This window comes from Conger conger, chromosome 12, assembly GCF_963514075.1.
Source record: "Conger conger chromosome 12, fConCon1.1, whole genome shotgun sequence".
In the NCBI taxonomy this organism is placed as follows: Eukaryota; Metazoa; Chordata; class Actinopteri; order Anguilliformes; family Congridae; genus Conger; species Conger conger.
Window position 1 is genome coordinate 21,526,616 of NC_083771.1, and position 27,500 is coordinate 21,554,115.

Sequence of the window (27,500 nt, forward strand, 5' to 3'; positions counted from 1 at the left end):
AGCAGGGAGGCATGCTGGGATACGGGAGGCTGCGGAGCTCCTTTCGAGCTCCCTCCGGTCCTGCGGTGACTAATGTTGTGCCGTCGTTAGCGAGATCTGAAGCCTACTGAAGATCTCACAACTGAACATGCGCTCATGAGAAACTCCTACTTCCAAACCTAAATAATCAATAAAACATGTTTTTCAGCAGGTTTCTTTTCATGGAGCAGATGTTTGATAGTTACCCCCACAGATATAGCAATAAAGAAATCCATTTTCAATTCGAAATGTTCAAATCGGTTTTGAATTGCGTAAATATAGCATCTTTGAGGGAGCACACATCTGAGTATCTTTGAGGTAATACATATTTGAACGTCTTTGAGGCGACACGTATTTGAGTATCTTTGAGGGAACACAACCCTTTCTTGTTTGCTCATGAAACTTGCATGATCCCGTTCGTTGCAAACTACGGACAGTGTGGTGGAATCCACCCAAAACAAGGTTGTCAGTGATCTGCAGAAATGTTACGGTCATGTTAAGATTGAAAGCAGTGGTCTTAAACTCCATGCCATGTACACTGGTTTTTTCAAGGCTGTACACTTGCACATAATGAATATAAAGTGAAATATGTTTCAATTAAGGCACCATCTGTTGGAATGAAAACCTGCATTAGGCAAAGCCCTCCATGGCAATGAGTTGTCAAAGACAAGTTGAAGTGGAAGTTAGAACAACGCTAGCCTCTGCGATGCGACGTATACACCAGAGAAACGGAGGTTTCGGGGGAATTTTTGAAGGTCAGGGAGTCGATTTGATTGGCGTCAAATGAGGAAGGGGCGTCGAATGAAGATGCACACTGTTTTGTGAAAAGGATATTGATTGGAGGGGAACCAGTATGACCCCCCAGCCCTGACCCCACTAACCCCAGCACCACCTGGCCCCATTCACCCCAGCCCTGACTCCACTCACCCCATTCACCCCAGCCCTGACTCCACTCACCCCATTCACCCCAGCCCTGACCCCACTCACCCCAGCACCACCTGACCCCACTCACCCCAGCACCACCTGACCCCACTCACCCCAGCCCTGACCCCACTCACCCCAGCACCACCAGTTTGACGGGCAGCCCTGACCCCACTCACCCCAGCACCACCAGTTTGACGGGCAGCCTGAGGTCCAGGATGTCGGCGGCGGTGAGGAGGAACTCCTGCAGGGGGGGGCTGTCGCACACGCTCTCCGCGTCGCTCCCGTCGTCCGGCGCCCCCCGCAGGCTCTCTGGGACGGTGTAGCCGCCGCCCGCGCCCTTCCCCCCGGCCCCGCCCCCGGCCCCGCCCCCCGCGCCGGGCCCCGCCCCCGCGCCCTCGGGGTTGGGCGTGAGCACCAGGGCGGCGAGCTTCCAGGAGATGTGCGTGGCGAAGTGGGCGCACTCTGCCTGCGTGAGCGCGCTCATCACACGCTCCTTGGTGGCGCTCGGCCCCGCCAGCGGCTGGCAGCCCAGCAGCTCCGACACCATCAGCGCCTCCTCCTCGGCCGACGGCATGGGCCCCCACAGCCAGCGGTCCATCACCGAGGCCGGTAACCGCGGGTTACCCACCACCGCCGCCATGGAGACGCCCCCGCACGGCGCCGGCCCCGCCCGCCGGGGGTGTGTCTGAGGAGAGAGGCAGCCAATCGCGCGTTCAGTCGTCACACAAGCAACACGTCACTCAAACGGAAATGAGCAGAGGATAAATCCCGCACAGACATTTATTTTTATTTTTCCGAGTTTACTGAGATACGTCACTGCGTGGAATAGTTTCTGGAGGCAAAACCAGAGGCAAGACCAGGCTTGATAAAGTACTCAACGTTATCTAGCTTTTAGGTAAACTTAGCATGAGGTACAACGTGAGAAAATGTGAGAATTGCTGGTCTGAATGGCCTGTTCTCACCATTATGTTATGCTATCTTATGTTGTGTTTGGTCATGTTATGTTTATTTATGTAATGTTATGTGAATAATCAATTACTTAATCAATTGCTCCCCCAGTCAATTACTCTCTCCATTGATTATTAGTCAATCAATGATAGAACATTCAACCAATATGTCAACAAATCAATATGTTAACCAATCAATCACTCAGCCAATCACATTCCCAACATATCACTCAATTAATCAATAACTCATTCCACCAATATTTATCTCTATGAATCAATCAACCATCAATCATCTGACCAATGCATCACTCAATAAACAATTATATATTACAGAAATCTATCTCTCAATAAAGTACTGGAATATATTACTGCATCATGAATCAGTCACACAGGTAAACATCTCAAGCCAAGTAATCACACAATCAGTTAATCATTCAACCAGTCACTCAACCAATCAGCCATTATGTCAACAAATCACATAATCCTTCAACTAATTAAACTATTGTTACTGTGCTGCCAATCAACCTCTATCAACCAAACAGGCTGATGGCTATAGCAGATATAGCAGGGTCACATTTTGATGGAGACTCCCAGCCCACACGTTCATTATCATTCAGCAGTGCCGTTGATAAGTATTTATGAATATTCACTCTTCTTTATATCTGATGAGCCCCACACAGCTCCAGGCCTTTTCCCAGTTTACGTCAGCTACGATACGCCAAACATGAATATTCAAGCCTTTCAGAGCACTGATGCCGTTGCACTGGATTGCAACACAACAATCGCTTCAAGAGGGTCTTATACAACTTCAGAGATTTCACATGAAAACAGAATGAACTGAAGAGTGTGAGCAACCAATGTGTAAGAGCAGAGTGTGTAGTCTGTCTTTTATAAAGGAGCGGTGTACTATAACAGATCATTTTGTGTCATTTAGGTCATTGTTTTGGAATCAAATACTTTTCTGTGCTTGATTGAGCTCAATTGAGCCAACCAAGGTGGGACCAGAAGGTGGGGTTTACACTTTTTGAGAGTATTTCATAGGCTCCAAAACACCAGACATGGAAAGTCATAGAAACGTAAACGAAAGTATACAATGACGTAGTTGAACCAGGTCTGTAGTATAATGGTTAAATAACTGAGCGTGTAGCCTAAACCTGGTTCGATTCCCAAGTAGCACAGTTTTGTTCAGCACTGGAGCTAAGTATTTAATCTGCTCTGCTTCAGTATCTGCTGTAAAATGGATACTACGCCTAAAAGCACAAGCTGTGCAAGTCGCTCTGGACAACACTGCCTGCTAAAAGCCTGCAATGTAAATGTACAGAGCTGGCAAAAGCAGTGCCACTCAGAGCCAAAATCCCGCCGACATCACAGGATGTAGCCAATTACGTTTCTAACAAATCACATTAGAGCAGCGGAGGTAGGTCATTGGGTGATTCAAACGGTGATTCACGGGTAAACTGTGACACGAGGAGAAGTGTCTGAACAGCTCAAAGTGATAAGCGTCTGCAAGCCACCCCCCTGACGACCTCGATCACTGTCTATCACTGCTGTACTGTGTGTTGTAGCCACACAGTGTGGTACACTTCTGTTCTTTCAGGATCGAAATTCCCTGAATGTACCCTGAAACTTTGGGTACGCATGATTACATTTTCCAAACCAAAAAAGGTAGAAGATAGTTATATATTGCTGGCTATGGGTACAATTGTATGCCCCTATAGGGTACCGCCCCTACCTTAAGAGAAAGAGGGTTTTTGGGATATCAGGGGGTTCTGCGGTTCTGGGCGGACCCAGTGGGTGGAGGGGGCGGGGGTGGGAGTGAGGGGGCGGGTGCAGGTGTGACAGGCGGGTGTGACAGGGGGACCCACCTTGCCGCAGGCTCCCAGGGCCCCGATGGAGGGCACGGCGATGAGGCTGAAGCGCTCGTACAGGTACTCGTTGGAGGAGCTGCCCTTCAGCAGGGCGAAGGGGATCAGGTACAGCTCCCCCTCCAGAACCAGAATCAGCTGCCTGTGCCGGCCCACCGGCCCACTGGAGTGCATCAGACCCTGGGGAGCAGAGAGAGAGCGGGGGGGTCAGTCCAAACTGCCACACCACAGGACCCGGCACGAACCCATCACGTACATTCACACGCCAGTGTTCATCAGGTGAGTCAAGGCAAAAGTGCTGATCCAGAATCAGTTTGACCGTTTCCTTCAAAGTAGATAAGATTAGGATATGTCCTAGATCAGCAACCCTACTCTGGGACACTGGAACTTGAATACAGGTCGGGACTGACATTCCAAATGAAGGGAATAGTGGTATAAAAATATAAGAAAACATTGGGGTGATCAGAGTATCATATTCCAACAATGCTACCCCATCCTAAGCACACACACACACACACACACACACTCACACTCACACACTCATACTCACACAGACACACACACACACACTGACACACACTCACACTCACACACTCATACTCTCACACACATACACACACACTCACACACACACTCACTCACACTCACACACACACACACTCCCTCACACACTCATACTCACACACACACTGACACACACACACACACACTCACACTCACACTCATACTCACACACACACACACACACACTGACACACACTGACACTCACACACTCATACTCTCTCACACACACACACACACACACACTGACAAACCCTCACACACACACACACACACACACACACACTCACACTCACACACACACACACACACACACACACACACTCGCACACACACACACACACACCCTTCATGACACACTGTGTACTAAGCACAAGCACTGCCAGGACTAAGCTGGCGGGTGAAGAGAGAGACACCTGTTCTGTACTGTAAAACAGGGATGCAGCTCGCTCTTATTTCTCCATGACACGTCTCTTTCATCCTCCACAATCTGGGGCACAGGCGCCTGAAGCCAAGCACCAGTCAATGTCAAAGCAGACCTTCAAAAGCGCTCGGGGTGAGAGCGGAGGTGTGCGCAGAACTCACCCCTTCCATGGGGGCGATGAGCAGGTCGTACAGGGCGCGCAGAGGGGGCTTGCTCAGGGCGCTGGCGCGGCGGGGCAGGGAGGAGCCGCCGTCTTTGGCAGGAGAGACGGTGTTGCTGAACAGGCTGGTCATGCTCTGGCAGCTCCTGTAGGGCGCAAGCAGACCAGGCAGAAAATGTGATTAGAGAGATACGGAGCTGCACTGAGCGAGGAGGGCAGAGGGTAGGAAGGGGGAGAGGCGGGGGTGGGGCGGGGGTCAAATTCAGTCACTTCAGGAAATTTCACTCATTGAAACTCATTTCCTGAATTGAAAAAACGTTTAATTGTATATTGATTCGAATTTGATGACTATTCCTGAAAGAAAGATGGTTAAAAGGTGGCTATGAATATGAGGAAGATATGATTTGTTTGAATTAATTACTTGTATTTCTATTAACTACTCGTTTTTTTTAAGTACCTGTCAATTAACTAACCCTCCCTGAACTAGCTCACTGACTGTCACTACTGTGACAGAACTGACCTCTGACTGCTAGTCAACTTCCACATGAACGAGTCCAGTGCACATAGCCCGCTAAACAACACAGGCAGCGGTGGAAAATAATGTTCAACCCTGTTCAACAAGACACCTACAGCAAGAAACACCCTCACACAGACGCGTGTAAAACAACAATGGCCCGACATTGGCCGTGCTTCAGCAGCAGGGACACTGCTGTAAAGGCGCAGCACCAGCAGATGGCAGTGTGGAGCTGTAAGAGAGCCGGACTCTCCGGCAGGTGAAGTTTTCAAGGCTGCGCGACATCTCAATAAGTAACCCGCGGGCACATCTGAATTCTCTGCCTTCCAGAGGAGTCTCTTCAGGGCTCACAGCGCTGTCGCCGGAGCCCAGCTAACTCCCGCCGCAGACACGGAATATATTTACCGCGACACTTTGAAAGCGTCATGACAAATGTGCTTCACAGCAGTGCGTTTCTGAAAACAAGAATACCGTGGACATTGTAATTTGCAAAAGCGTCAATCTTTTTTTATCCTTTTGTCTGTAAACTGCGAGGAGCTGCAGTGTATGTGTTGCTACTTTACTTAAATAATAAACACAAGGAAATTTGTCATTTTCCATTTCCGGAAGGCTCCTCGCGAATCAAGAGTGTTTGTAAAAGTACAGTTAGATGATAAGGGCTATATGAACACAGCTAGCTGCTGGCATAAACAGTGCACACATTTAGGGCCACAACTATCTCTGGGGCAAACAATTGAAGCTTAATTTTTTTTTAAACATTTTAATTTCACAGTATTGTTATTTATGTGTCCATGGAGATTGGTTCCCCGTTCATCCACCCCTGTATATGAAGACAGTGTTGTAAAGAATAATAGTAAAGTGTAACAGTCATGCATGCCAAGGCTTGGTTGGTTGGCCACACTTGACATAAATTATTTCCCACTAGGGGGCATTACAGATCTCGATTTTTCAAGAGGATGGAGAAAAACTAGCTGACTTGTCTTTTCGAGCTGTCTTCATATCCTAGCCTACTTACGCATTTCTTCCATTACAGACACCACTGCACTGGTAACACACGTGCTGTGAATTAAAAAACATGGCAAAACTGACCCAAATGCCACTTCTTTGGGATCTCAGACAATGGGCTGGATGTACACGTAGATACGGAGCATGAAGAGTCTCCAAGGGAACGAGCAGCACATGAGAAATGCACCAATCAAAAAGCACTTAAGAATTCATCTTTGATCATTTTAATACATCTTTTATCTTCTGCATAATAGCCTTGTACTTGTTTCAATTTCTGTGAGAACAAGCAAACTGTATCAAAGTCGGTATGCCAACACCTGGGGCCTGTATCGCGAAGCTGGATTATTGAGTTAGCTGGATAACTGCACTGAGTAAAACCCACAGAGCAGGATTATTGAGTTAGCTGGATAACTGCACTGAGTAAAACCCACAGAGCAGGATTACTGAGTTAGCTGGATAACTGCACTGAGTAAAACCCACAGAGCAGGATTATTGAGTTAGCTGGATAACTGCACTGAGTAAACCCCACAGAGCAGGGTTACTGAGTTAGCTGGATAATTGCACTGAGTAAAACCCACAGAGCAGGATTGCTGAGTTAGCTGGATAACTGCACTGAGTAAAACCCACAGAGCAGGATTATTGAGTTAGCTGGATAACTGCACTGAGTAAAACCCACAGAGCAGGATTACTGAGTTAGCTGGATAACTGCACTGAGTAAACCCCACAGAGCAGGATTACTGAGTTAGCTGGATAACTGCACTGAGTAAAACCCACAGAGCAGGGTTATTGAGTTAGCTGGATAACTGCACTGAGCAAAACCCACAGAACAGGGTTATTGAGTTAGCTGGATAACTGCACTGAGTAAACCCACAGAGCAGGGTTATTGAGTTAGCTGGATAACTGCACTGAGTAAACCCACAGAGCAGGGCTATTGAGTTAGCTGGATAACTGCACTGAGTAAAACCCACAGAGCAGGATTATTGAGTTAGCTGGATAACTGCACTGAGTAAACCCACAGAGCAGGGCTATTGAGTTAGCTGGATAACTGCACTGAGTAAACCCACAACAGCTCAGTTTACTGCAACTCTTGTTCCAGATTTGGGAGGGTTCTGGGTTTTACTCAGTGCAGTCATATGCAGCGTGAAACAGGCCCTGCTTTTCACATCAGCCGCTCGACCAAACAATAATACCCCCAAGCTGAAAAAATGGGCCAATCCCTGTTGAGTACAACAAGACACGGCAACAGCGCAAAGAAAAATCTGCATCAACAAAACTCAATCGCAAAGTAAGTCTGGCTTTGTGGGACAGAAGTGTTTTAGTGAAAGGAGAGTTTTTGGGGGATTGAATAAAACAGCGTGACAGAGCCTGTGGCAGCAGGTCGCCTCTTTCCCTCGCTCCGTGTTTACGCTTTTTTCCGGCTCCTGACCCTTGTTTTTCGGGTTCCCGCTGTGGGCCGCTGGTGGCCAAACCCTGACAATTTGCAGTCTTTTACAACATCAATTTGAAATATTGAACGCAAGATGGAAAATAACAGGCCACGGTGACCGCACACTGAATCCCTTTCTTAAAGGGAGCGGACGGCCCGTAGACCTTTCTTTTTGCTTTATCGAGACAGAGAGGAGGAAGCAGAGAAGGCAATAGGTAAAGAAGGGATCGCAGCACGGAAAGAGCCGTGATCAGCAATTTAACCCCCAACTGTGTGCGGGGAGTGGATGGGCTCATACGGTGCAGTAGTCCAACTGTCCAATTACTTTTGGTCTCCTAAAATGGGGGGGGGGCTATGAATAAAAACGTGCAATTCTGACACGGAGCACCCAATACGGATGTGAATGCCCTGAAATTCAGTCTGCACTTTAACCTCATATTCACTGCTTCATTTCAAATCCAATGTGCTGGAGTACAGAGTCAAAAGAACAGAAATCATACCACCGTCCAAATACTTACGGACTGCACTGTATATGGTTAGAGAGTCGGCCAGCCTACTTCTTGACTCATGCCGAACAATCGGGCGATGATAAATACTCATATGACAGGGTAAAGAGAAAACCCGGAGGACTACTAACAGATATTCCAACAGCTTGTTTTGTGGAAGTCTCCCTGTTTGGGGTGATTTAGCTTTTACGCACCTTGCCTGGCGAATGCATACTGCTTAATTAACATTTCGACCGGTTAAAGGTTCGAGCATTAAACGTGCTATTAAACCCAATAAACCATAACGTCGTAGAAAACCCGTTGGATCGTAACAAACTTTAGAAAGGAACTGAAGTGTGAGAATAGCAGGATGACAAGTCAAGGTAATGGTTGTTTATGACGTGACCTGATCTGACCGTGTTGGCAAAGCTCTATTCTCTTGTTAAATGGGGGATTATCTGCTAGCCTTTTTGAGCATTTAAAGCAACCAGCTGCCCTTTATTACCTGTAATTGCTTTTGCAGTAATTTCTTTACAGATGATAAAAAATAAGATAACAATGCATCGTTAAAAGAAATTATGAGACCAACAAGAGGAATACAAATTACAAATGAAAACAGATACAGGTTCGGTTTCTGGCCTCTTTAAAAGAAGAATTTTAAAACAGTGACACTATGCACTGTCCTGACAGTCCAACTTTGAGGAGCAAGGTTACAGAAGATACTGTATTGAACAAAGGGCACATCTTTACTCGAAAACTTTGTTTTGTTTTGGATTTGTGTGATAATCATGTGATGCCAACATTAATTCTACAGCAGTTTGGATTGTACCCATTGCAGTCACACAGGCTGAGTGCAGTTTAGGTTCTGCTTCGTTAACATTTCCGTGACACAGTTTTGAAATAAACACTGCAACACTCATCGGAAGGTAGCAGTTTACTTTGACCGTGGCGCCATGAGTTTGCTAGGCCTAAATTTCATTTCATTTCAAAAATGGCAAAAGTTCTTTGGTAAAGTTTGTGGTGCACGTCATGCCAGATAGCCGATGGCCGTGCCCTAGCGTTTGAAACGCGTAACTCTCTTATAACAGACAATAGACCCCTTGTTTACAGCGGTTAGCTTTCATCCTCTCGGGAGTCAGCGCGCCAAGTTTGAGCATTTCTCGAAAAAACCACTCCACACCGCAGCTCCCAACTTTCCCGGCTTCCCGCTTTGATCCGGGACGGCAGACGCACTACAAAGGGCCTGGCTGCCTATCGCGGACCGTGACGGTGAGGGGATCCGACAGCGGCTGAGGCGAATCTACAAAGAGGCTCCCGCTCGCCGCGCGCCGCGCCCGAGTCCGGCTTCTCTCCGCAGAGAAGAAAGAGCTCTCCGGGGACGAGGAGCGGCGATCCCCCCGCCGTGTCGAGCGCGCGATTTCACACCGCCTTTCCTGCGCTGCGAGGAGCACCCGGGGTGGCCCCGAAAACTCCCAGCTTTGGCTTTCCCATCCATCTGCAGCAGCAGCCTGCCCCGCTGGCAGCCCCCAGAACGCTGGCCCTCTCCCAGCCCGGGCCTCTAATCTACTCCCAGGCTTTTACACGGGCCTGCGCGGAAGTGTGAACCACACGGCCGTACTAAAGCCAAAACAACAAGAGGCTGTGAACTGAACCACATACTAAGCTTACTACACATGCTAAATTTCAATGGAAATGTAGTTGGAAATTTTAATGGAATTTAGTACGAGTATTAAGGTAGTATGCGGTTTTGAACACAGCTGGGCTGCGTCCAAAATCACATAGGACGTTCTACACGCGACAGTGCATACTGTTTGTATACTTTCGTTCAGCATAGTAAAGCAGCTTTGGCATGCAAGTAATAAAAAGGAAGATGGATGGACACACTACCTCATCATGGAAACACTTTAAGCACAGTGCACGCTGATGATGGCAGCTAGTTGATGTGACTTTGTGTAAGGAAAACAAAAAAATGTAAACATGGTTATTGGTTTGAACTACTTCCTGCTAAGCACAGTGAAAGGTAATACTAACGTTTGAAATGTTCAACTCTTTCACTTCGCTGCTTTGGTGTGAACGGCACTTCTGGTGGCCTGGGTTGTGACATTGAGGGATACTCGTGCTATCAGTGTCCAGTGTGCCCATACTACGATATTTCACCGAATGTAGCATGACCTCTGGGCATTTCTCACTATTCTATGCAGCTATGGTATCAGACGTGCTGAAGTCATTCAGATACCATAAATAAGATGTTAGTATGACATTTCTGAGGTAGGCCCACCTTGTGACAGGACGACAGCGACTCGGGCATCTAAAACGGTTGCCTGTAGACACTGAAATAACCCCAAAATAATGACTTCCATCTCATGACAGCACTACGAGCCTGGCACCGGGAACCCGTTTTTTTTTCTTTTTTTAGAGCTGTGACATTTAATTAGTGAAAACATCAGTACGGGAGCGCAGGGCCCGAGACTACACGGGGATAGCCAATTAAAAACCTCTGACACATCTGCATTCCGTCCTGTCTCCCGCGCCCGGGTCTAGAACCGTCACCGGGCTGACGGCGCCTCGCCGAAATACGGTCGGAACTCAGCCCGCCTCCGCAGGACCGGGAGAGCTTTTCTGGATCACGCGTACACTCCCGAAGCACTGCTGTCAGAGCTTCTCTCCATCCAGCCCGTGTGAGAGAGAGAGAGAGACAGAAAGACCAGAGAGTGAGGAGAAGAGGGGGAAGTGAATGGAAGACTAATTAGGGTAACGAGGGAAAAAAACTGCTCAAACATTCATATGTTTAGATATTTTTATATCAAGCCAGCAGATGTGTGAAGAACTCGCTCTCCGTTGATCTCTGGGATGGGGGTGGGGGGTGTTGATAGACTTGGCGAGGGCGGTCATCTGGTGGTTTTTAAAAAGCCTTAATGAGGAGCCGGGCAGGATTGTGCCAGACAATGACAACCCAGCCAAGCCCTCCCTTCAAACAACCACCCCCTCAACTTATCGCCCTTCTGATCGCGGCACTGTGAGCAGCACTATCAGGGAACAGTTAGTGGGTGGACGGGTTTCTCTCAGAGAGACAGCTCTTCTCGCAGAGCGACGGTCCTGAATACTTACCAGTTTCCCCATGCTTTGCTGCTCCTAATCTCAGCCACCCTACCTCCCCTTTATCAGGGGACTCATAACTGCCATCCTCCTGATGCTCAGTCCCCAAACCCAAATAACGTTTCCTTCCAAATCTCCACTGGGTCCACTGGGGAAAATAAGGGCTTGACTGCTCTGAGCTGTGGCAGAATGTGGATTTCTTTACTTAACTGGGGTCAGGAGTTAGATGGGGTGTGAAGGTTCTGCTGGTCCTTGATTTGGAACATTCTAGACTGGATCTTCAGAACTAGGATAGGGCACTGCAGGCTTAGACAAGTGATAGGATCGCAACGACAGCAAAGTTGAGGCCATGGATAAACAAAAAAGAACTGCTGGTTTTTCCACCCTCTCTTTACCAGGGAGTCAAGAGAGTCAATTGGTTAGCTAATTACCCGGGAGAAAAGAAAACCAGTGCTGGATTTGGATTTGAGGGCCAGATTTGATGATCCCTGGTGTAGGCTGACAGAACTAATGTTATAACAGCACTGGGGTGAACTGACCTTTGACCCTGGGGTTAGGCATACAGCTGAGGGGGTCCTCCCCACCCCTGACGTATGAACTTCAACTGAGCTTCTCACAACAGAGAACTGTGCTCGAGAACTGAAGGCCATTACTCGAGGAAGAACGAAGAAGCCCAAGATGTGTTGAGCATCAGAGAGCGAGAAAGCTGTGATTGGACATTCATTTTCACGCGTTTAACGAGTCGCTGTAAAGAGCGCCTCGCGGCTCTGCGTGTGACTCACCCAGAGCCGTATTCTGGCAGGCACGAAGACAGCACGGGAGTTATGTGACAGGTGTGGGGACAGAGAGGGATGTTTTCACTGCTATTCTTCAGACGTGGTGCATGTGTTGACAGGGGGGGGAGGCGGATGTTTTGACAGCTGTGAAGGGGGGGCATGGACGGGCTGGGGGGCAGAGACGGGCGGGGGGGGGGGGGCGCAGATGGGCAGGGGGGGCACAGACAGGTGAGGGGGGCACAGACAGGTGAAGGGGGACACAGACAGGTGAAGGGGGGGCGCAGACAGGTGAAGGGGGGCACAGACAGGCGAAGGGGGGACACAGACAGGTGAAAGGGGGGGGCAGAGATGGGCAGAGGGGGCAGAGACAGGCGGGGGGGCGCAGACAGGTGAAAGGGGCGCAGACAGGTGAAGGGGGGGCGCAGACAGGTGAAGGGGGGCAGAGACAGGCGGGGAGATAGACAGGTGAAGGTGGGGTCTCACCTGTTGAAGAGGTTGTTTCTGGACACCATGCGCAGGAAGCCTGTGGGGTCGGTCACAGAGTTGAGCTTGTTGTTGAGCTCCTCAAACTGCTGGTCCAGCAGATCCCCCGCCTCACTCTCTGTCTCACTGCTGGAGCAGCCCCTGGCAGGATAATCAATGTTCTTACATTATTTTATGAACTTTATGTACTTTATTTTTTTTGTTTATTGCATAATGAATTGGGAGGGAGAGAGAGAGAGAGAGAGTGAGAGAGAGAGAGAGAGAGAGAGAGAGAGAGAAAGAGAGAGAGACAGCAAAAGAGACAAATGGAAGAAAAAGACAAGAGGAGATGGAGGGAAGAGCACAGAGAAAAGACACACAGGGAAAGAAGGAGCAGATGAATATGGAGAGGAGGGATAGAGGGGTGGATATGAGGTAAAGTAGGGGAAAGGGAGGAGAAGAAAAGAGAAGGTAAAAGAGGGACAGAGAGAGAGCAGTGCTTATCAGTCTCCTCAGGTGCTCCTCCTTTTGTATTTCTGAAGAGCGGAGCATTCAGTCCTGAGGTCAGACTGTCTGTGACACCGATCAGACTCATTAGGTTAATGTATCTCCAGACCCAATGAGCCACACACACTCTCACACACACACACGCACACACACACGCACTCACATACACTCACACACACTCACACTCACACACACACACACACACACTCACTCACTCACATACACTCACACACACTCACACACACACGCACACACACACTCAAACACACACATTCACACACACACACGCATTCACTCTCACACACACACACACTCATACTCACTCACACACACACACACATTCACTCACACACACACACACTCACACTCACTCACACACACATTCACACACACATACGCATTCACTCACACACACACTCACTCATATACACTCACACACACTCACACACACACGCACACACACACACACTCAAACACACACACATTCACACACACACGCATTCACTCTCACACACACACACACACTCATACTCACTCACTCACTCACTCACACACGCATTCACACACTCACACACACACACTCACACACACCCACACACAGACTGTTCAGACTCATTTGGTTAATGTATCTGTCACACACACACACACACACAAACGCACATACACCCCACCCCTCCCGTGATCCCAACCCCCTCCCCAACGACACACCCGCTGTGTCACACCCCGCCGTGTTGGATGCTTTTTGATCCGTTTCAGGATTTATGTTTTTAATTTGAGTAATATTGGAGAAATAGCGCGCTGCACGCTTCCTGTTCCGCACACACGTACACAGAGCTGCGGGAACGCGGGGAGAATCTGAAAAGGAGCAAAGTGAAGCTGAGATACTGACCCACGTCGCTGTGGCAACGTGTCCCTGGAGGCACGAATTCAGAGAGGGAGAAAAAGCTGGTCGGATTTCAGGATTTTTGCATTTTTGGAGAGCAGTGATAAAACGGGGGTGTTAAACTCCAGTCCTGGACGGCCGTGCTGTCTGCTGGGGTGTTCTGCAGGTTCCTTCCCATCAGCAGCCCATTCAGGCCCTGGAAACAGTGAGCGTGCAGCACACTCTTTCTCCAATATTACTCAAATTAAAAACATAAATCCTGAAACGGATCAAAAAGCATCCAACACTGCAGCTCTTCAGTACTGGAGAACGACCCAGAGATAAACTTAACTTTACACACTGCCTACAGTACTTTTGTGTTTGATGTATTTTCAGTGTAGCAAAAATAATTACAGAATGCCTCTGTGCATTCACAGGAACAGATGAATGCACAGAGGTCCTGATTGGCTGTCCTGCTCCTAGTGTCAAAGGTGAACAATATGCCATGATATGCCAAATAGAGACATATACATAATTTCCCAGAATGCCAAACAGCCCACTGTCAGTGAATGGCAGTTATGTTTGTCCAATGCTCAGGTTCTTAATGGGGTACATTATTTTAATGCCAATCTTTGAGCTTCATTACAAATACCAGATGTGCCGTTATTTATCACATGGAAAATTGTTATAAAAATCAGCATATTTTTTCACCAATTTAACTGATAGCTACAGCTACCAAATTTAACATGCACTGCACACAGTCAAACCAGTGCTCAACAACCTTGCTAACTTGAAAAAACGATAATACGGAATATCGAATTTAGCTTGCACTGAAAAAAATCAGTCGCCCTCATTTACATAACATTTCAGAATTTAGCAGACAGTCTTAGCAGGAGCGACTTCCGCAGATTAATTGCATTTATTCACTGAAAAACGCAGCTGTGTGTTTTTCTAAAGCGGTTTGGGTCGAGTACCTTGCTAAAGGGGCGCGATGGCAGCAACCCACCAGGGACTCAGGCCAACGGCCCTGGAGACACACGCCCGGCACGCTAACGGTACACTAACCCTCCGCTGAAACCTAGAGGAACCGGCAGCTCGCTTTAACACAACCAATTAATCCCAATCAGAGCGGAGAAGAGGAGAGTTTTTAAGAGGAGCCTCTCTGCTGGAGAGGCAGCTGCAGCTGCCCTAATGAGGCTCTTGATTCCGCCTCTGATGAATGTGTTTAATTACCGCTCCTCTCCTCCGCTACGCGCACGAGAGGTCATCTTTATTTTTAGTTCCCTTTGAGGTTTCGCGTCTTCCGTCCGTCCTGGCCCACATTCCCTCCTTCTCGCCAGGGTTTCCGTCGCGGATTCTCCCGCTTAAACCGCGGAGGGGCGGATTCGATCGATGACCGGCGCGAGCGGTCTGACGGACGGCTGCTCGAAACGGAGGGTTCAGTGCGGTGACATCACAGCTTGTGCTCACATCACACCTATGACACACTGACGGCGAGTGAGTCCGGTGATCTGCGACCCTGGTCCTGGGGAGTGAATCAGGAAGCAGGATTACTGAGTTAGCTGCACGAGTTCACCGAGCGAAACCTGGGGCGCTTCCTAAACTGGAACATGGACCGTTCCGGGTTTTTACTCGGCAAGAAGCTAGCTCGGCTTATTCAGCGATCCTGCTTCGTGATGTACCCCCCTGGAGAGTCACAGATTCTGCCGCTGTTTGTTTTCACTTTAACATCAACAATCGTTTCAGACCCAAGTTAGCCGTGCAGTGAACTGCTTTCACTGATCAATAGCTGTGCTATTGCTGTGCTGAGTCACAAGGCAGCAGACACTGTGGCTCTCCAGGACCAGGCCTGAGGACCCCCCTCCATTGGGACTGTATGCCCAAAGTGCAGTAAGAGGCACTGGCTCTTTCAGCTGGAGGATAGAGGAATGGAAACTTTTCAAATTCCACCAGGAACTAATCTGTCAGCATAAAAATATTCTGTATTTTCCATACATGGAGAGGCAGAGCATTGGCCTTCTTGATGTGCCATTTTTGTGACAAAGTCAATTTTGATAATATTTTCAGTACTTAACTCCACATACCAATGATATTAAGACAGTAACACTCTACTCTGTGAAGTAAGAAACTTGTATTGCAAATGCATAGAAATAAAATGCTGAGTTGGTCTCAGTGGTATATTCCTAAAAATAACCAAAATAATATATTACTAAGCTAAATAAATCACTTGATATTTATTTAATATGTTATTATGTATTATTAAACTTTTTTCAGTGGAAAGAAAAGTGCAAGTGTTCTTTTTTTGGTGTGTGGTTGCAATGTCTGTCTTCCTCAGGAAAATATCTTTCCTTAACTTTGTCGGTTGGCTTCGTACACAAACACACACGCCGAACCACCAACTCTCCACTTCCAAACGCTACCACAAACCCTGAAGCTGACACCGATTTTTCCCTTTCAATTTCGCCTCAATTTAGGCAAATTAAGCAAAGCTGTCTCTCAAACTCTAATACCCATCTAAAACCCATTTCACAGCAGTTACAAAGTTTCAAAACAAGAAAAGCGAAAAAAAAGGTGGTGCCTGCCGTGACGACCCCAGACGTGCTAAATGAGGAGCGCTCAGGCTTTGAGCTCAGCCGCAGAGCGGCGAATGCAAGCGGACACCGGGGAGAGCGCAGTTTAGCGCACATTCGATGGCGTCAGTGGGTGCTGGCCCGTGGAGGCTGTGGCTGTCTCTGAGCCGGGGGCCCGCCAGCGTTGCTGAACCGCAAACCGCCCAGGGGCTCGCCGGGCGGGATGCAACACGCCAGGGATTCGGAGGGAGTTTTTTGCGGCGCTGAATCCGTAATTTTAGCGGCCTGATCTTGCCTCGGAGCAAGTCTGAGGATAGTGGTGGCAGTACGCTGCACAGGCGGTGTGTGAGTGTGTGTGTGAGTGTGTGTGTGTGTGTGTGTGTGTGTGTGTGAGTGTGTGTGTGTGAGTGTGTGTGTGTGTGTGTGTGTGTGTGTGTGTGTGAGTGTGTGAGTGTGAGTGTGTGTGTGTGTGTGTGTGAGTGTGAGTGTGTGTGTGTGTGTGTGTGTGTGTGTGAGTGCGTGCGTGCGCATGTGCGAGTGTGTGTGTGTGTGTGTGTGTGTGCGTGCGTGTGTGTGTGTGTGGGTGTGCCTGCGTGCGTGCGGGGGGTGTGTGTGCGTGCGTGCGGGCGTGCGGGTGTGCATGTGTGCGTGTGTGAGAGAGAGAAAGGGGGGGGGTCTAAAGTATTAATGGAAGAATGAGGTTACAGTACAACAAAACAATTGTGGGCATTTTTTTGTCAGTACTGTAACTCACTTATCTGAGCCACTATGTTTGCTGTGGAAAGTAAAACCTGTTCACTGATTCAGATTCCACATACTGCACTAGTTTCAGCAAGTGTAGGTCTGATACCACTGCTGTTACAATGCAGATTTATCAAGAGCAACAACCTCCTAGTCCCTAAATAAATCCACTCAATCCGTTTGAAGAAAATGTACATTGAAACAATTCAATGAACTTATAACATCACTACGATATGCTTGTTTGCTTCAACACGGCCGACCTTGTAGCTGGAACAAATCGTAACTGGAACAAAAAAGTGCTCGGGACAGAAAGCACTCAGTTCAATGGAGCAAGCCAGCCAATCAGAACAGAGGTTAATTGATATGAAGAGCCATAAAGACAGTTACAAAAACAACTCAGCTCATGAGAGGCGCTGGAGAATGGACAAACTGGATACAGATTGTTTTTGGTACTTAAAACCACCCAAACGTCTTCTTACGGATATCAGATCCAAAAGCAAAAAAAGGTGTACAATAATGGGACCCTTCATATCTATTCAGTTCAGGTGCACTCTTGACTCCTGCCACCTGCCTCCATCTCTCCCTCCCTCCTTCCCCTCCTCCCGCTCTCCCGCTCCATATCTCACCATCCCTCTGTCTAAATATTGTGAGAGTCGAGGAGGTGTAGCAGGAACATTCTTCACTCTGCTCAATTTCACTCTTTCTGCTCATCCGCGATTCTTTTCCCTCCGTCGCCTCGACTCTTTCCTCTTTTCTGTCAGCCCTCTCCTCCCTCCATCCACTCTCTAATTTGTTCTTTTCCAGCATCTCTCTCTCTCCCCTCTCTCTCCTGCTCTCTCTCCCTCTCTCTCCTGTTCTCTCCTCTCTCTCTCCCTCTCTCTCCTCTCTCTCCCTATCTCCTGTTCTTTCTCTCTCCTGCTCTCTCTCTCCTGCTCTCTCCTCTCTCTCTCCCTCTCTCTCCTGTTCTCTCTCCTCTCTCTCCCTCTCTCTCCTCTCTCTCCCTCTCTCCTGTTCTTTCTCTCTCCTGCTCTCTCTCCTCTCTCTCCTGTTCTCTCTCCTCTCTCTCTCCCTCTCCTGCTCTTTCTCTCTCCTGCTCTCTCTCTCACCTCCTCTTTTTCTCTCTCTCGCTCTCAATTCAAATTCAAATGGAGCCTAATTGCCATGACAAATAAAATTAAAATATGCAAATACTGCCAAATATGCAAATAAACAAAGTACGAATGTGTTTCTCTCCTCTTATGGACAGGATGTCCTGGAACCACTTCAATCTACACACCCCAAAAAACACACACACCCCCTATCCTCTGAATCTCCAACAGTAACGAGCAGCATATTTTCCCAGGGTGCACCGTTCTCCTTCCGTCCAACGGCTGACGGGACTTCTCCCATCTCTACGAGGCGTGAGGTGCACGGTTGCCCCCGACCGCTCAGTACTTTTGTTGTTTTCTTTTTCCTTCTAAGTAATATCTTTCCACTGGCTTTTTAATTATGTCTACTGCTACCGCTCCGAGCTCAGAGACCACAATAAGATTAGTACAAACGTTAATAAATAATAATAACGACGGTGATAACATAACAATAATTCAGAATAATATTGTTCTGTCTACACACAATCCCCCCACACCTCCACCCGTCCTCCGCTGATGACGAGCTCCAGCAGCGTAGCGTGTTAGCGCGGGGGGTTGCTAGGCTGCGTTCGCCGCTCCGAGCCCACGCAGGGCCCATCCGTCAGGATATATTTAGGAGAGGATAAACTCCTCACCCTGAAACGAGAGCAGCTGTTCGCACCTTCACGTCTGCTCCTGATTGGGCCGCGAGCGCAGGGTGGGGCCTGGCTGTCAATACCTGGGTGAACAGGCCCAGCAGGGACGCCATTGGCTGACTGGCGATGAGGCTCAAGATACCTGTTCCCTGTGGAGCCCAGCGATTGGCCGAGGTGGGGGGGGGGGGGGGGGGGTGAGCATGGCCAGGGATGGGCAAAGACACACTAGAATGTACTTTTGTGTTACAAAATGATATGCAATGACTATACTGTCTATAGATTTGGGGGAAATATATTTTTAGATATATCCCTTTTTTAACTTGTGAACATGGTCCCCTGGATGCCATTGAGCCTGAGTTGTGGGTCCCTGTATCATACAGTTGAAAACCCCAGCTCTATTTGAAATAATGTACCACATCTTGGACTCAAAAACCTTTCGACGCTTTACTGAGCTCGCCTGTTGTCTTGGAACCTATGAGATACTCCCAAAAAGTGCAAACCCATCCTTCTGGTTCTCTTGGTTGGCTCATTGCACCAGGCAAGATATCAATCGAGCACAGAACAGTATTTGTATCCAAAACAGCAGCGTAACCGACCCAGGTCAGCTCTGTGGATGTTGGGGTGAGATGTGGGCGGGGCTTGACTCACCTGCTGTAGTAGGAGTCCACGCCCAGGGCCTCCCGTGCGCAGGTGATATGCTGCTCCAGAGATGACCCGCCCCCGGCCACGCCCCCCGCCTCCTGGAACTCGGACGAGCCGCTCTCCGACATGCCCTCTCCCAGGTACACCTCGTGGAACTTCAGGATTCCTGGGAAAGGGGCGGGACCAGAGGAGGAGAGGCTCGGATTTAGGGGGCAAACCCAAGGCAACGGGTCGAGGATTCGATACCAGTTCAATCAGTTCATTACGTTACATTTATCTAGCCGACGCTTTTATCCAAAGCAACTTATTGTTGATTAGACTAGGCAGGGGACAATCCCCCTTGGAGCAACGCGGGGTTCCGTGTCCCTGTCTTACACCTCAGCCGCTAGGCTACAGGCTGGAATTCAGTGAAATCAATTACATTTCAATTAATGAACTGAAAAATGCTGATAGTGTTCAAAGGGGATTTTTCAGTTAATGACCTGAATTTCAATTAGTTTCCTGGAGTGAAATGAAATTGCCACCCAAATCTCATTGGGATGTTTGCACGGCGGCAGTGGTTATGTAGTTAAACATCCAGGGTTCAGCTCAGGACAGTGTTAGAGTAGCACACATTTTGCTCTGATGAGAGCACATTTGATCCCTGGTGTCATGGTTCCGAAACAGCGGTCCGTGGAGACTATCAGACTCGGAATTACTGGGAGTACTTGGGAACCACTGCCCTCATGGACTCATATTAACTGTCAGAGGAGAATTAGCACTGAACATTTCACTTCTGAAAGTAGCATTATGTATGATTATAAACCTCTGGAACCAGATGATCGTGGATGCCAATCATACAAAGGGTAGGGACATCCTACAGTACAGCAGTTTACCTGGCAACCTACAGCCTAGCAGCAACAGTGCATGACTGGGACCCAGAAGGCTGATGGTTCAAGCCCCAATGTAGCCACAATAAGATCAGCGCAGCTGTTGGTCCTTGAGCAAGGCCCTTAACCCCACGTCACATTGGATAAAAGCATCAACTGAATAACTGTACTACCATCTCCTGTACTCCTGGCTGTATAGCCACTGTTAGTCCCCAGCAGTATAGCAGGGTAACGGGGGGGGGGGGGGTATTGACATTGCGAGCACGTTGCGCAGGCGTTCTCCGAGCGTTTCAGCAGACGAGAAGCAGAGGGATGCTGAACATCCTGCTTTGGCGTGGGGCGAGCGGGCCCGTAAAACCGAGAGGAGGAGCAGCCCTTCGCTGGCCACGCGCCGGCTCAACGCGCCCTCTCCCCGGAGTGGCTGTGTTTCTTTAAGCGCTGGCGGAGACGGGGTTGGTAAGACAGAGCCGGGACGACAGGCGCGTTCTGCTCGACAGATAAAGACAGCTGGTCCGACAAAGAGCGGCGGAGGACTGCTGGCGTCGGGGAAACAGCGTGTGTGCGTGTGTGTGTGCGCGCGTGTGTGTGTGTGTCTGTGTATGTACAGCCTCTGCCTGCAGTAGAGTAGCAGGTGGTGCTGCCACTTTGTGTTAATTTGCACTTTTTTTTGCCTGATACAGCAACCAGCAGGAAGTGAGATTGTGTGTGTGTGTGTGTGTGTGTGTGTGTGTGTGTGTGGATGATCCTAGTTTAACATATGTGATGACAGAGGTGTGTACATGTGTGTGTGCCTGCTCATGCACTTAGGTGTACGTATACATGTGTGTATCTGCATGTGAATGTATCTGTGACAGTGTATGTGTGCGTATCTGCAAGTATAAGAATCTGTCACTGTGCGTGAGTCTGTGTCTGCGTGTCTGTATGTGTGTCGATGTCTATGTGTGTATGTGCGTGAGTATGTGTGTTTATGCATGTGTGAGTGTCTATGTGTGTGTGAGTGTGTTTGTGTGTGTGTGTGTGTGATTGTGTGTGTGTATGTCTGTGTGTGAGTGTGCGTGTGTGAGTTTGTGTGTGTGGATGTGCATGTGTGTGTGTGTCTATGCGTGTGTTTGGTCCAGCAGAAGGGGCCAGACTGGGCCCAGCAGCCTACAGGCCCGGCAGCCCACTGCTCAGTTCATCTGTTGAGCAGAGCTGGTGATGTTTCGGTCTGGCACCCCCACGGCCGTGTGTGTGTATGCGTGTGTGTATGTGGTGCCCGTTGCCCGCATGGTGATCTATTCACCAAGCCCACATAAACACACACACTCACACACACACACAAACACACTCCACCTCACACAGGCCGTGGGGAACACCCGCAAGAGCACTCAGACACTCTGGGACTCGCTGAACCCTAACGCGCTCTTCAGAGACGGTAAACTCACACACAAAGGCACATACCTGTGCGCACACACACACGCCACACAGACACTCACACTCATACTCACACACACACACACCACACTGCATATTATTGGAAACCTCCCTCACACTAAAGGGTATAATGAGCACCATAGCACACCCCATAACCAGGCACTTTCACTGTTACATATAAGTTATAATGAGGCCACTGCTGTCCCCGTTATTGTGAGCGTTGTATATATCGTCTTATTTTCTATTTTATTTTATGTGCTCCTCTGTGCAGTTGGACTTGCTATATTTGTTAGATCCCGCTCGGCAAGGCTTTTCCGAATAACGCATTGTGAAGTTCGAAATAAAGCAGTATAATACATCCAAAGTTAAGAAAAGAACAAGAGCAATTCTTGACTTTATAAAAGAACAAAAAAATGTATTGTTGAGTGCTGGCACAAACCACCAACAGGAAATAATGCAGAACGCAAAAGCCCTCTGAGAGACAGAGACTCTATTATAGTGTGCATCACTTTTTATAACACAGGACTCGCTCTCTTTTTGTTTTTGCCAGCTCAGCGCCCTCCGCAGCGCTCGTATATCACAGGCCCTATTGACCCACCGTACACTCCACTCCATATTCAACAATAAAACTCTGTCTCCCAGATCACTTCCATTTCAATTTCAAATCATCAGAAGATCAATAGACGGGCATAACGCTGGCGTAGGCTGGGGTGGTCTGGGTGGGCCACAGCCACCTACACAGCATCCTACCCCACCCATTTATCCTGGCCGAACCACCGCACTCAACTCTGAACGCCCACCTCGGTACTTCTGCTTCACAATGTAGGTCTGTGCAGGCCCAATTATGTGGATATTTCTGGCTATGCTGCTGGGGCATCACCCAGTACGGTAATGGAAGTTGTGTGCTGTAACGCAGCACCAGAAACTCCTGTCACCAGCGAGAACGTTGTGTAGTTAAGGCGGGCTGATGGATGGATGGTATGAGTTGGGTATCATGGTGAGGGTAGAGAATCTTTGGTTATATATCACATCTGGGGCCTGAACTGCCCCGAAACCAAACTCCTGCCGTGAGCCAGAACTTCCAGGAGATAAGGACGATAAATGGAAGAAGGCAGGAGTTGAGTATCTTGGTGAGGGCAGAGAATCTTTTGGGTAACCAGATTCCATTGAAGGCTGTGTATGCAATACAGTTAAAACGAATAAGCATGTCAAATCAGAAAAACCCATTAAAGTATGCAATGATTAAAATATGCGTAAATCTATATTTTATGAGAATAAGTCAGGCAAAGTGATAAGTCAGTGAAAAGGGGCTGTATACAGGGCCTGTAAAAACGGGACGTCTGGTCACCCGAACTCTAATATCTGACCTGCCCCTGGAGCCAGCAGCCAGCTGTAGAGGTACCCGGCCGCCAGTGAGAAGTAGAGCACCAGGGCCCGCTGCCCGTTGACCGTGTCCAGGATGTGGTCGACCGTGACCGGGGTGTAGGGGTCGGAGTCCTGCTGGCCCGTCTGCCTCTCCACCAGCAGGTCGGCGAAGGCCCGGGTCCGACCGCGCTCGGCCACCGCCAGCGCCTCGTCATGGTGACCTGTTCAGTGGGGTTAACCGCCACGGTCAGCTAACGTGCTAACGTGCTAGCTTCTGGAACTGTTGTCGCTGGTTAATAGGAGCTAACGTGCTAGCTTAAAACTGATGCACACAGTTTAACTGCTTCATGTGAGGTAGACGCATGAGGGGAAAGAAATGAAAGAGAGCTAGAGAGATAGAAAGTGAGAGAAAGAAACAAACAACTAGGGAGCGATAGAGACTTAATTTACCATTTGTTTTCAGTCAACATATTGGGCAACATCATGCCAAAGAGCATTGTTTCAATTTAGCCGAGAACAATACAAAGAACAAAGGGAAATTATGCAAATATGGGCATTTTTATGATTAGCTCTTTATTATGTCCAGCACCTCATATTCTATTCCCTGTAAGGCAGACTCCAGAACTGCTTCACTGACAGTACAAACATAGTGCCTCTTACACACTTGTATCTAAATGGTTGAGGATTGATTATATTGACTGCTCGAGAGACACAGAGAGAGAGAAAGATGAAGAGCAAGGGCGAGAGAGGGGGCAGAGAGAAAGGGGGGAGAAGGAAAGAGAGGGAGAGGAAAGAAGAGAGCGAGAGGAGAGAGAGGAGAGAGGAGAGAGGAGAGAGAGAGGAGAGAGAGGAGAGAGGAGAGAGAGGAGAGAGGAGAAAGGAGAGAGGAGAGAGAGAGGAGAGAGATGTCTGTACCGAGGCTGACGAGCACTCTCTGCAGGGCCTGATAGGAGGATGTCTGCAGGTCGAACAGGGAGAGCTTGTAGTCGGTGCTGTGCTGGGCCTCGTGACGGATGGTCTCAAACAGGGCTGAGGCTCGATAGAGCTGTGAGGGGAGAGAGCAGCACAGTGTCAGGCTAATGTAACACACACACACACACACACACACTCACACACACACACACACACTGACATTCACGCAAACACACACACACACTGACTCTCAAGCAAACACACACACACACACTGACTCTCTCACACACACACACACACACACACACTGACTCTTACCCCCCCACACCCCTCCATAGCCCCCAGCCTCCAGGCCTGCTGGAATGAAAGAGCGGGAATTACTGTGGCTTGGCCACCGGGGGGCAGCAAACTTCCTCAGTGCAGACAAAATCACAGCCGTGCACACAGCAGAGCGAGAGTCAGTCAGCTCAAATTGATTGTTTGGTTCCCCACCGCCCCCCTGGCTCCCCCCCTTTCATTTGTTGCACACTGAGAACACAGATTTGCTGTCTTCTGACAAAAAAGTTTTCTCAAAGTTTGAGAGATGAATTTAGGGCTGTACAGAGATCATCTCTGTAGGCATATAAAGCATATAAAGCCAGATCTTGGTGAGGGTGGGGTGTGTGTGTGTGTGTGTGCGTGTGTGTGTGTGTGTGTGAGTATAGGAGGGATAATAAATCAGTAGCTCCGGCTCAGACATTGGAGTGTTATTGATTGAGGGTTTTTCCCCCTCTGTTGGACACCACCATGACTGGACAAACTGGACACACAGCGTCAGACACCGGGAGGGGGGGGGGGGGCACGGAGGCCACAGTGGAGGAACTGCAGTGCTGGTGAGGGGGGGGAGTGCTCAGGCTTATGAGTACTGTGAGTGTGTGTGTGTGTGTGTGTGTGTGTATGTGTATGTGTGTGTGTGTGTGTGTATGTGTGTGTGTGTGTATGTGTGTGTATGTGTATGTGTGTGCGCATGTGTGTGTGTATGTGTGTGTGTATGTGTGAGTGTGAGTGTGTGTGATTGTGTGTGTGCATGAGAGAGTGTGCGTGTGTGTGTGTGTGTGTGTGTGTGTGAGTATGTGTGAGTCCGTGCATGCGTGCGTGCGTGCGTGCGTGCGTGCGTACGTGTGTGTGTGCTGTACAGAGAGAGGACTGTGTGTTCTGGTACTGTCCTGTCTGAGAGAGCCCTGTGGATGAGCTCACTCGCAGACGTAAGAGGGCTCTTCAATCAGGGCAACGAGCACTGAGGGGCACACCCTGTTCTCATCAGGCCCCTGTCCTGTCTCAGAACTCCTCTCCTCTAATCTCACACCCCTCTCTCAAAGAAAGCAATCTCTGCAGGCAGAGTCCACAGTGACCTGGAACACCCCGCCGGAAATGACAAACACAAAACCATCCCCAAAGGACAGGAGTCAGCGGTGTCCCTGGCTGCAAAGTTATGTGAGAAATATTCAAAACATTAAAAAGACCTGCGTCAAATATGTAATTGTTTTGGATTCAAGTACATTCAAATGCTCGATTGATCTTGCGTGGTAGAATTGAGCCAATCAAGAGGACCAGAAGGTGGGGTCTGAGAGTATTTCATAGGTTCCAAAACACCAGACAATCCAAAACAATTCCGTATTTGACCCAGGTCTGGGGGTGATGACCATTTCAAAAAGATGAGATCTGAAACCGGCTGTGGTGAACAGATCCAACACTGGCAGCCATTTTGATTTCTCTGCAGTTTCCAGTGCAACCACTTTGGCTTGTCCTCAAATTAATAGCAGGCTTTCTCTGTGTAATTTATTCAGTCAATGTATTCAAATTTAGCATGCTTAATTTCATGCATATTTTTGATGAAACATTCTCTAAAATTATACATTTGCAAATATGATTTACATTCCCATGCTCTGAAATTGAATGTAAGTGGCAATAATGACATGCTCTGTAATGTCTGCGGAATCGTTTGACGTGTGTGGAATTGCATTAGAAGTCTTTTCCCATCACGTATGGAGACGCGGGGTGTTTTTATAAGGGGATTTCACAGACCCAAAACAAAGGTGAGTCAGAGCCTGTACACTAATAGAAGCAGAACATACAGCAATGTAGCTAAATTAAACATATCAAGATCAGAAAATATACTGCATCACTCTACGCTGTTGTACACCCAAAAACACTCCTACTCCCTCTTGGGCCTTTCAGCGCACCTTTCCCTGGTTATGGGTATGCACTTTGATGTACGTCGCTCTGGATAAGAGTGTCTGCCAAATGTCATTAATGTAATGTCATGTACACAGTGCTCTATACCCCAACACCTGTTTTCTGGTGTTTTAATGTGAAATATATTTATCTCTATATTTTCCCAAACAATCCATATAGTCACAGAGCACTGCAGAATATTGCAGGTCTGTCAGGGTGTGGCTGTTGAACAGAGGCCTTGGCTACTGCTATAGATACATTTCATCTGCACAGCAGCACAATGTATGGGGGTTGGTCTGTGAGGGATTATGGGAAGGGCACCCCCCCTTCTCTATCAGTCTGTCAGGATGAGGAGACAGAAGGAGGACAGCAGGGGAGGAGAGAGGAGGAGAGGTCACAGCAGCTGGGCCTGCTGCAGACACACACACACTCACAAACACACACACAGACACACACACACACACTCACACACACACAGACACACACACACTCACACAGACACACACACACACTCACACACACACAGACACACACGCACACACTCACACACACTCACACACTCACAAACTCACACACACTCACAAACTCACACACACACTCACACACACACACACACACTCACACACACACACACTCACACACACTCACACACACTCACACACACACACACACAAACACTCACACACACATTCACACACACACACACACACACACACACACTCACACACAGACACACACAGACCCACACACTCACTCACTCACTCACTCACACACTCACACACACACACATACACACAGACACACACACTCACACACATACACACACACACTCACACACACATTCACACACACACACTCACACACACATACACACACGGACCCACACGCTCACACTCACACACACACATACACACACACTCACACACGTACACACACACATACACAGACATACACTCAGTGACCACTCTATTAGGAGACT

At 48.6% G+C, this 27,500-nt stretch overlaps 1 protein-coding gene across 1 annotated transcript in view; it reads right to left on the reverse strand.

Moving 5' to 3' along the window:
- ttc28 (tetratricopeptide repeat domain 28) overlaps positions 1-27,500 on the reverse strand; it is a 300,074-nt gene that overhangs the window by 11,888 nt on the left and 260,686 nt on the right. The window contains exons 10-16 of the mRNA XM_061263292.1: positions 24,311-24,440; positions 23,398-23,616; positions 19,755-19,914; positions 12,686-12,826; positions 4,902-5,046; positions 3,755-3,934; positions 1,119-1,627 (exon numbers count right to left, since the gene is read on the reverse strand). Of these exons, the coding sequence (XP_061119276.1) occupies positions 1,119-1,627; positions 3,755-3,934; positions 4,902-5,046; positions 12,686-12,826; positions 19,755-19,914; positions 23,398-23,616; positions 24,311-24,440 (1,484 nt within the window). The remainder of the gene's footprint in view (positions 1-1,118; positions 1,628-3,754; positions 3,935-4,901; positions 5,047-12,685; positions 12,827-19,754; positions 19,915-23,397; positions 23,617-24,310; positions 24,441-27,500) is intronic.